At 50.9% G+C, this 11,020-nt stretch overlaps 1 protein-coding gene across 1 annotated transcript in view; it reads left to right on the top strand.

Annotated features, from left to right (window-relative positions):
• The window catches only part of ZDHHC18 (zinc finger, DHHC-type containing 18), a 39,642-nt gene that overhangs the window by 530 nt on the left and 28,092 nt on the right, over window positions 1–11,020 (top strand). The window contains exon 2 of the mRNA XM_006777490.2: window positions 4,183–4,343. Coding sequence (XP_006777553.2) covers window positions 4,183–4,343 — 161 coding nt within the window. The remainder of the gene's footprint in view (window positions 1–4,182; window positions 4,344–11,020) is intronic.

Below are 11,020 nucleotides of genomic sequence, written 5' to 3'. Positions count from 1 at the left end.
CCCCCCCCCCCCCCTCCGCCAGCCTTTGATGGGCATTCCAGTCCCTCCGTCCCCGCTGGGCACCCGTCCTCTCTCACTCCACCCTTCGCAGCACCTGCAGGCACCTTCGGATCCCTGCCTCTGGGGCCTGCATCCTCCCTGTGCCTTAGAGTCTGCCTTCAGGCCCCTCCTTCTTGCCTCTTATCTTTCCTCCCTGGTCCCCATCCGCCCTCCTAGCCACCCCATTCTCTGTGGTCCCTTCCTAGCACCCCCATCCTTCCCTGGCACCCTGCCTTTGCCAGCCTCTGCCAGGAACCGCCCTCCCATGTCCCTTGGCCCCTGACCTCCCTGCCTCTGCCTCCACCCCCCTCCCAACCCCCCTCCTTGGACAGATCTCCTCTCTCCTCACCTATCCTCAGGATAGGCCTTGCCCCCCCCACCCCCCCAGGTTCTCTCTGACCCCTTGAGGCATCCTTTCTCATATCCCTTCCAGATAACGTCTGAGTTTTTCCATGGCCTTTGGCTATATGCTCCCCACCACAGGTTTCCTAGGTCTTCCCATTACCTTCAGGATCCTTCTAGGCCCCCTTGGTCATCTCTCTACCCTCAGACCCTCTCTCCTTGCTTCTCCCCGGTGCCTGGGTCCTCGGGCAATCTTCCCTGGAACATGTTTGGGCCTCTCAGACCTCCCTTTCCCTCCCCAGCACTTTCCTTAGCTTCTTCAGAGTTTCTTTTCCTTCCTGAGTCTCCTCCCGTTTCCCCCAGACATCTCCCAAGTCCCTCGCCCTCCTAACCTCCTGGCCTTCTCTCCCCTGTCAACATTTGGAGCATCCCTCTGGCCTGTTCCATGGCAGGAACAGCTGCAGTGCCTGTATTTTTTCAGGAGAGTCCAGAGTACTTTTGTGTGACAGGTCATGTTGGCTCCTGTGAGTTCTAACGTCTGGCCCACGTGGTAACTCCAGTTTATGGATGAGGAGGGGACGCCTGTCATTTTACTAGGGTCACATATTTGTATCAGAAGTTTTCCACCTTGCCCTTGGTCTCTAGCTTCAGCTACCTGCTACATGATTCCTTGCACGCACACGTGTACACACCCACGTCATGCTGTATGAACTCTGCTTCCCCTCCTGGCTCTCCCCATCTTTTGTGGTCTCACTTCATTACACAGTGTAGTTAAGAATGCCACCTCTGGAGCCAAGAGACCTGGTTCAAATTCCGGATCCAACACACACTGTGGGACTGCGGGTCAGTCACTTCACCTCTCAGAGCCTCAGTTTCCTCATCTATAAAATGGGGTTTATAACAGTACCCACTCCCTCAGGCTGTCATGAGGGTGATATGAGGGTGGCATGAAGTCACTCATGTAGCTTTTGGCCTATAACAAGAACTTAATGCTTGCTGCTGCTCTTACTGTTGTCTTGGTCAAAAACTCTTCCCTGGGGCCTGGGGCCATGATGACTGAGGCTGCCACAGAGACAACTAGCCCCAGGTCACCTTTCGGGCTGCCAGATCATGTATCTGCAATCTTGGCTTTCCCCTTGAATCAAGGTGAGGACTTCCTGCCACTTAGCTTAGCTTCTCCCTTTCACCCTTCCCTTCTGAGTCAGGTTGGATACAAAGTTCTGGGACAGTTTAGCAAGCAGAAGCTCTGGGGAGCCCCCAGGGCCCCCTGCATGGCCCCTGGCTGAGTTTCAGATCCATGTTGTCGGGCCTGCCCACGGGGAGGTTCCGAAAGTTCCTTTACCAGTGTCCTGCCCGGGTCTTCCCACCAGGGCTGCAGCGAGGGCAGGAGGAAGCGGTGCTTGCCGTGGTTGGCCTCATGACCTGCAGTATGGGATTTGGTCAGTTCAGAAGCAGTACTTTCTCTGGGCATTTGAATGGGTGTCTTTACTGGTGACAGAGTTGTCCCCAGAGTGGGAGGAAGCGAGGAGCTTGTGAAACATGGCGTCTATTTCTGCTCCTCCCCACTTGGGGTAGTGGAGTCGGCAGGGGGCTGGGGTTTGGGCCAAGAGCTCACCTCAGTCTGGACTGGGGTGGAAACTCAGTAGGGAGCTGGCATGATGGTGAGGGTGTGGAGGATGAGAGGTGCTCATGCTCGCCTATTGCTCTGGGGGATGGCAGAGGTGGCTCTCTAGGGCCTTCCTGCTGGGAATGGTTTTGCTTCGTTGTTTGGTTTGGTGGATTATTGCACAGGCCTCCAAGCAGGGCTCCCAGCTTCCGCCCTGCTTCCCACCCCAGATGGTGTATCTTTAATTGTCAGTCCTCCCTGGCTGTCTGGATTAGGGCCAGAGCCCTGAGAACGGACTTTCTCCCTGTACCCATCTCCTCCCGCAACCCCTGTGTATTTCCCTCCAGGCACATCGGCCTCCTTGCTTGCATACTCCCTGCCCCAGGTCTGTGCATTTTGTATTCTCCTCACTATTGTAGTCTTAGTGCCTAGAACAGGGCCTGGTGTGTAGTGGCCACTCAATACAACAAATATTTGTTGAATATGAATGGACAGAGCATTTGCTGGGAGCCCCTAGAGACTCAGTCCTGTTACTGACTCGGTGACCTTGGACATGGCTGTGGGTTTCGGAGTCCCCTTTTATAAAATCTGGGGGCTGGGACTTGCTGTTTTTGAGGGCTCTATAACTCTCAGACCTCAAGTCTTCTCTATCCTCCAAGAAGTCTGGTTGGACACGAACTGGTGGAGTTGTCATGTGGGTGACATAGAGGGCTCAGCTCTGAGGTTCGGATCTGGGGAGCACTGAGATGTTTGGAGCAGAATGTGTACCACTAGAGTCCTTGGCCTTGGCAGTCTCTGCTCCTCAAGGGATGGGCCTCTCTGGAGACCAGAACCTCAAATGATGGAGGCTCCAGAAATAGCATGTAGGTGCCCACAGGTTTGCTTCCTGCAGTTATGCCAGCTCCTGGAATCTTGGCTGATTTGGGTCTCCCAGTGGCCAGTCATCTCCCAAATAGCAGCTCCTCACTCACTATGGCTCAGGGAGGGAAGGCAGCAGAGGACAGTGGTAAAATCAGACCTGTGCACAGGGTGTCCTCCAAGCCAGCTGGGGTCAGGGGCCTGACAGAACGGACTTGGGACACCAGTCTTTGAGTAACAGTATTGGTGGCTGGACCATGCTCTTCTCCCGACCCCCTTCACTTGGCTAATCCTACTCATTCTTTGTTTTTATTTTTTAAATATATTTTCATTCATTTCAGAGAAGAAAGAAGAAAGAGAGAAACATCATTGATGAGAAAGTCATTAATCGGCTGCCTCCTATATGCCCCCTACTGGGGATAAAGCCTGCAACCTGTGCATGTGCCCTGACTGGGAATCAGACCGTGACCTCCTCATTCATAGGCCTATGTGCAACCACTGAGCCACACCATTCAGGCTGTTTTTCCTTTTTAATTGGTTTAAGAGAGAGAGAAGGGAGAGGGAGAGAGAGAAACATCGATTGGCTGCCCCCAGCAGTGCACGCCCCCTACTGGGGGTCGAGCCCGCAAACCTGGGCACATGCCTTGACCCATAATCAAACCAGTGACCTTGCAATGCATAGGACGATGCTCGGTTTTGAGCCACACCACCAGGGCTCATCCTACTCATTCTTCAGGTTTTAGCTTCGGCGTCTCCTTCAGCCAGTCTGTTTTCCTGACTGTTCTACTGCCTTTCCCTTCCCCATTATAGTATGCAGGGCCATGTGGCAATTCTCTGTTTACATGTCTGTTCTCCTCACTAGACCATAAGCCTCATTGAGGGAACAGGGGACTCTTGTCTTATTCACTGCCAAATATTCCTGCTTCTTATTGAAGGTGTTGCCTGGCACGTAGAAGGCCTCCGTAAATATTTGTGGAGTGAGTGACTGACTGACTGGATGAATGAGTGAACATTGTCATGGATGGTTCATCTCAAGTGACATTCCAATTAATTGGTAGTAGCTGCCTGAAGCTCTGGGTTTAGAAGGATTCTGAGGCTGCAGCTAAGTGTACAGTGCTGGGATCTACTGATCACATCTGCCATGGCTCAGGGCGAAAGTGTGGGATTAATTAGTGATGTCAGGCACTCATGGAGAAGTGGCTGCTGCCTCTGGGAGAGGCTCTATTCGAAAATGCGGGGGTGTTTGCTGGGATGGCAGTACCTGCCTAGCATTGTAGCCCTGTGCCCCAGGGGGGCCTGTGGGGTAACTACTCATCTTTTTCTCCCTCTCTTTCTAGCTGTCCCTTCTTGGCCCGCCAACTGACCCTTGCCATCCCCATCATCGCTGCTATCCTCTTCTTCTTCGTCATGAGCTGCCTGCTACAGACGAGTTTCACTGACCCTGGGATCCTGCCCCGGGCCACCGTCTGTGAAGCAGCTGCCCTGGAGAAACAGATCGGTGAGGCTCCTACTTCAGTTGAAGCTGTGTCCCCCAGGTCCACATTCCCCAATTTGATAGGAGGCTTGGTTTTCTCTCCCCACACTATGCTGGGAGCTGGGGGTCAATAGTGAGGAAGGCAAGTGGGAGCTGACACTAGAATGGAGGAGACAGATGATAAATAAGGGAGCAATAAACAAGAAATGCTAGCAAGTGAAAGCTGTCATGGCAGCCAGCATAGTACCGAGAGCTTCCTGGGTGCCAGGCACTGTTTCCACCTCTTTATATGCGTGATCTTATTTAATCACCCAATAATCCTCTGAGGTAAGTACTGTTGTTACTCTCCTTTTACTAATTAAATGGGGTCTCAAAGAGGTTAAGTAAATGGTCCAAGATTACACAGTAAGTGGGAGAGCTGCGATGAGACCCCAGCCAGTCTGGCCAGAGCCCCTGCTCTTAAACATTTAAATACACTTATCCATTTACTCATCAAACACTTATTGAGTCCCTACTGTGTGCCAGGTACTTTTCTAGATGCTGGTAATACAGCAGTAAACAAATCTGACAATAATCTCTGCCTCTTGGAGCTGACATTCCAGCGGAAAGAATTAAACAGCAATGAAAGAAAGATCTAGGATGTGAGACAGAGAAGAGGAAACCAGGGAGGTGGGATGAGAGCTGGGGGAGAGTGTTAGATGTTAAACAGGGTGGTCAGGGAAGGCTTTGTGAATGAGATGACATCTGATTCACAAAACAAAACAAAAACCTGCAGAGATGAGGGTTTGAGTTGTGAGGCTCTGAAGGGAGAACACAGTAGGTTGGGGAGTGGGCTAATTTAGTTTAGATGGTCAGGGGAGGCCTCTAGGAGGAGGTGGCACTTGAGATGAGCCCTGAATGGTGCAATGGAGCCAGTAATGTGTGGTTTGGAAACAATAAAAACAAAACCCTGGAGTTGCAGATAAATTGGTGTGTTTGAGGAATGACAGGAAGGCCAGTATGGCAGAAGGACCTGTGCTCCCAGGCATCTCACATGGCCCTTGTCTCCTCCCAGTGTGGGTCCCCCTGGTGGCTGGGCAGCAGGGGGTGCAGGGAGGGGGGCAGGGCCTTAATCTCAGTTCTCCCCCTTTTTTTTTACGTCAGTATTTGTACACCTCACAGGTTTCCGGTTCCTGGTTGGCTCCTTCCCCTAACAGGGTGGCTTTCAGACAAGCTTTTAACCACCCAGTTGGCCCTGAAAAGATCTTGTGGCCTATAAATGCAGAGGCTGCTGCACCCATCACAGGAAGTCATTCCACCAATTTTCTGCAGCAGCTCAGGAGGGTGGTAGGAGGGGAGAGGATGTTCTCTCGCTCTCTGTCTGCTCCTTGTCTCTTCCTCCGCCCAGGCCCGTCCTCAGTCAAGCCCTTGGTTGCTGTCTTCCTCTGCCTGCATCCAGCTTCCTTCCCTCTTACACGTCTGAGCCACTCGGCCTGGTTTCTGCTCTGTCAGAACCCCACTGTCTGACCTGGGCCAGTCCACCCGCCAGTGGGGAGGCTCAGCTGCAGCCCCATTTCTCCTCCCTCCTGGTTGGGCTAATCAGGAGGCAGGATTATTATCCAACGCAACCTGAGCTCAGAGGCCTGGCTGCCTGGAGTCCTCTGCTTCCTGTGAGCTGTCAGGGTAATGCTGACGACAGTAATCCCCCATGTTTGGGGAGAGCTTGACTGTGTGCTGAGGGCTTCCTGTCCATTATCCCCACAAATCCTCACAGCAGCCGGCCGTGCCCATGCAGAGACTGAGTGTGTGCCTTGACTCCCAAACCCCTTATCCTCATGTCTCAGCTCAAGTGTCCTGTACTCTGGAAAGCCTTTGTGACCCCAGTTGGGCCACACCTCCCATGACACATTCCCAAAACACCTTTTCCTGCCGTCTGGGCCCTGTGCTGCTTGCTGATCATTATGGAATTGTCAGGCAGGCCCAGTAGCCTTTCCCAGGGAGTCTCTTCTTCACCTGTCAGCCACCTGGGCCGCTGAGTGACTTGGGCTCAATGTATGAGCCTTCTTGCTCTCCCCATGTGACGGTGGAGAGACAGTGGAACTTCTCCCAATTAGGCATTACGGGTTTGACCATTTATGTGTTGATTCTGTATCAGTGATGGCGAACCTTTTGAGCTCGGCGTGTCAGCATTTTGAAAACCCTAACTTAACTCTGGTGCCGAGTTACATATAGAAATTTTTTGATATTTGCAACCATAGTAAAGCAAAGACTTATATTTTTGATATTTATTTTATATATTTAATTGCCATCTAACAAAGAAAAATCAACCAAGAAAATTAGTTCGCGTGTCAGTGTTGTCATAGGTTCGCCGTCACTGTTCTATATGCTAACTACTAACTGTGTGTGTTTTGGGGCAGGGGTGGGGGAAAAGCTAGGCCTGCCTGCCTGCCACTGGTGAGATCAGGCTTTGGAAGAGGATCAAGGAAACCAGGAGTACCTTCTGTCCGGAGGATATGGGGAGGCCTCATGGAGGGGTGCATTGAGCCAAGTTTGGGTCGAGTTCAAGCACAGGAAGATGTGTGAGGGGAGCCCTCCAGGCTGGAACAGAAGGAGGAGAGGACAGAGTGGGAGGAGGACTCTGATCAGGCCATGTTGACTGGAACACAGGGAGTACTTCAGAAAATTTGGGAAATTCTCATTGGAGGATGGGGTGGCGGCAGTCTAGTGGGGCCCACATGTCAGGCTTTGAGACTTTCCTTTGAGAACAGTTGCCAAGCCTAGAAAGTGGCATCTTTGAGGGCTCTGAATTCTCAAACTTGAACAGGAGGCTTCCAATCAGGTTGAAACATTTTCTTGAAAAGGACTAAGGTCATTGAGCATTTTGTGTGTTGTTTTTTTTGTTTGTTTTTCTATTTCAGAGAGGAAGGGAGAGAGAGAGAAATATCAATGATGAGAGAAAATCATTGATTGGCTCCGCCTGCAAGCCCCTTACTGGGGACCGAGCCCACAACCCGAGCATGTGGAACCTGAGACCCTTCATTCAGGCGGCCGACACTCTATCCACTGAGCCAAACCAGCGAGGGCTCACTGAGCGTTTTTGAAAAGGTTGGGGGCTGGCTCTGGGTGGTGGTGCTGTTCATATAAATGTGAACTGATTACTAGCCGTGGGTTCATGCAGGCTGTGCGCGTCTTACTTTGGCCCTTAGACCAGCAGCCCCAGCCCAACAGGATCTGGCCCAGGGCTCCCAACCTTCGCCATCACTGTCTGAGGTTGGATGACCAGGGCCTCCCAGTTTTCCCAGGACTGTCCCTGTCCCTCGTTTAGCACTGAAAGCCTCCTGTCCTGGGAAACCCCTCAGCTGCAGGCACACCGGGCCCTTGGTCACCCTGGTCTGAGATTCTGACTTGTCAGCTGGCAGGCCATGCAGTGGGATCACCCTGCAGGGCCACACAGAGCTGAGGTGACTGAGCAGTTGGGAAAGGGGTAGGAGGCTGCAACATTGGCCCATAACCTCCTGCTATAATGGGAGACGATAGAAACATCTAAATTCCATGGACAGACACTCATCTAGAATCACAACTCACAGGACAGACATGAAGGCCTCTTCCTCTGCCAACACATAGCAGGTCACAAACCCCATGCTGTCCCCAGGATGTCTCCTCTCAGGTCCTTCCACAGTCCCAGGACCGACTCCATCCCGATTGGCTCTGCTGACCAGGCCTGGACACCTGGCCTCTCCCTTTGGTCATGGTTGTCTCTCCAAGACTCACATTTGGCCCTGGCCCTCCCAGGCTCAGAATTTGGGTGACTTCCTAGTGCCCTCAGCAGCATTTCCTGAAGTTCAGTCTCTGGAGTACAACCTTTGTGACTTTTGCCTTTTCTGCATCGTGCCTTGTACCTTCATTTCTTAGCTTTCCTTCAAATGGCTTGCTTTTACATGTAATTTACAAGGAAACTTTATATCACCTCTGTAAGCAGAAAGCCAGTTGTTCTGCATAGAAAATAATCATAAAACCAAAACATAATGTAACGGAATTTTTGGTGGTTGCAGTGCCTGCTGAGAGCAGTCGCTTTGAGGCCTATGAAGATCACAGGTGTTAGGTATTAAAAGTGGAGACTTTACCGAAACCGGTTTGGCTCAGTGGATAGAGCGTCGGCCTGCGGATTGAAAGGTCCCAGGTTCGATTCCGGTCAAGGGCATGTACCTGGGTTGCAGGCACATCCCCAGTGGGAGATGTGCAGGAGGCAGCTGATCGATGTTTCTCTCTCATCGATGTTTCTAACTCTCTATCTCTCTCCCGTCCTCTCTGTAAAAAATCAATAAAATATATTTTTTAAAAAAAAGTGGAGACTTTGCCTTGATGGGATGAAAGGCTTGAAGGAGAACTGAAAAGGGAATAACGTTGCCTTCTTCTTTGCGACATCTCGGAGCCTATGGAGGCCTGATGGGAGCAGGGCTTCTGTAACAACACATATGTCTGGAAGGCTGTGGTTCAAGGCCACTTTTGTTGGCTCTAAGCAGGGTCTCCAGAACCAGAGGGAGCACACAGCTCTTCTTAAAATTAAAGGTGCTGCCCTAGCCGGTTTGGTTCAGTGGATAGAGCATTGGCCTGCAGACTGAAGGGTCCCAGGTCCCATTCCAGTCAAGGGCACATGCCCAGGTTGTGGGCTCGGTTCCTAGTAGGGGACATGCAGGAGGCAGCCAAACAATGATTCTCTGTCATCATTGATGTTTCTATCTCTCCCTCTCCCTTCCTCTCTGAAATCAATAAAAATATATTTTAAAAAATTTAAAGGTGCTTATGCTCAACATGAAACTGAAGTCTGTCTAGGCAAGAGATGTGCTTATGTGTAAAAAGCAAAGAACAAGACAGTGACTCCTGGTGGCAAAAGGAGCAAAACCAGAGTAATCTGGGGAAAGGAAACTTGTGCTCACGGAAACAGTGGCATGGTTCATGCTAAATTCCAAAGCAACCTTCCCACTAAGGCCATTGGACACAGAATCCATGTAATACTGCACCCCTCAAGAATTTAAACTTATTGAAAAGTAAAGGAAAAAAATTGATTTTTTTTTTTTTTAAAGAAAAGAAAAAGGAGTAGCCTGGCCAAGGTGGCTCAGTGATTGAACATCAACTTACAAACCAGGAGGTCACGGTTCAATTCTCGGTCAGGGCACATGCCCAGGTCTAAAAAATTAAAATAAATAAATAAAAAGGGAATTAACTTTCTCATCACATGATTCAAGGTTGCTTAGTGTCATGGCCAGTAACAAACTATCTTCCACTTTCCTGAAAACTCGCCTGTCCGCAGAGGCGCACTTGCCTGCAGGATCAAGGCAAGCTCCAGCCCCCTCTTCCTCCCATCTCCTGCCACTCTCCTGTGCCCCAGCCATGCGGTACAGTTAATGCCTTGGAGCCTTTGTTCACTGCCATGCCCTCCTTCCCTGGCAAGCCCAAGGAATCCAACATAATTGCCGCTTCATGCTTCATCTTTTGTTACTTTCTTGAATGCTGCTTCCTGCCCCACACCACATATTCCCCTCTGTATTCTCACAGTATTGAATCGACATCAGTAATACCATGAATTGATTAGCTATGGGTTAGACTTTTCCATATGTCATCTCTAATTTGCATCATCATCTTACAAGGTTAATACTGTTACCCAGTGAGGAAACTGAGGCTCAAAGAGGTTGAGCAACTTCCTCAAAGTCACAAGCTAACAAGTGGCCTGGGTAGGTTTCAAAATGAGATCAGGCTGGCCCCAGAGTCACCACGCTTGACTCACAGAGCCTCTTACACTGACTCTGTAATTATCCACTTTGGCTTATGCTGCCCTCAGGTTGAGCTCTTCCTGCATTCCCAGGTTACCACTAAGCCTGTATGTGGTAGGGGCTCCATAAACCTCTGGAATGAACAGAAATGGTCAGGTGGGTCAGGTGTGACCCAGCACTCACAGCCCGGGCACTGTGACTGACCTTGAGCTGAACCAGAAGTTGGGGAGACCGCAGCCTTACAGCTGTTTCCTCCATAGGTGGGAACAACAGAAGGGCAACAGGGCCCTACAGAGCAGGTAGAGATCCCCGCTTTCCCTCACTAAAGCCTTCTGAGAAGGTCATGACCAGCCCCAGGGGGCTTCCAGGCCAGCCACTGGGCTTCATTCACAGGCCCCACCATTTAGGTTCTAACTGCAGGACACCTGCCTGCTCTTCTCTGTGGGTTGTGGTTGGGGTGTAGCAGGCCCTTTCCCTGGGTCAGGAGAAAGATGTCTGGAGACCCATTTGTTTCTCATGGCCATTCGTGGGAAGGAGTCTTCCCCCACATTGCCACTTCCCCAGGGGCTTGGTGTCCCACTAGGAAGGCAGCAGGAAGGCCTCACTTCAGGAGGGTGCCTTTTGACTTCTTGGAGAAGAACCTAAAGTAGAAAGAGCCCTGGAGTGGATCTTAGATTCCCTTTAGGTAGGGATAGCATCTCTTTTATCAGCCCCTTCATTGCTTTTTAAAAATATATATATTTTTATTTCTTGCAGAGAGGAAAGGAGAGGGAGAGATAGAAACATCAATGATGAGAGAGAATCATTAATTGGCTGTCTCCCGCTTGCCCACATAGAGGATCAAGCCCGCAATCTGGGCCTGTGCCCTGACTAGGAATCGAACCGTGACCTCCTGGTTCATAGGTCAATGCTCAACTACTGAGCCGCACCGGCCAGGCTGTCTTCATTTCT

The sequence above is a fragment of the Myotis davidii genome, unplaced genomic scaffold, assembly GCF_000327345.1.
Source record: "Myotis davidii unplaced genomic scaffold, ASM32734v1 scaffold149, whole genome shotgun sequence".
Lineage (NCBI taxonomy): Eukaryota > Metazoa > Chordata > Mammalia > Chiroptera > Vespertilionidae > Myotis > Myotis davidii.
The sequence above is the reverse complement of the archived record's forward strand: the minus strand, read 5'-3'. Positions and strand labels throughout refer to the sequence as shown.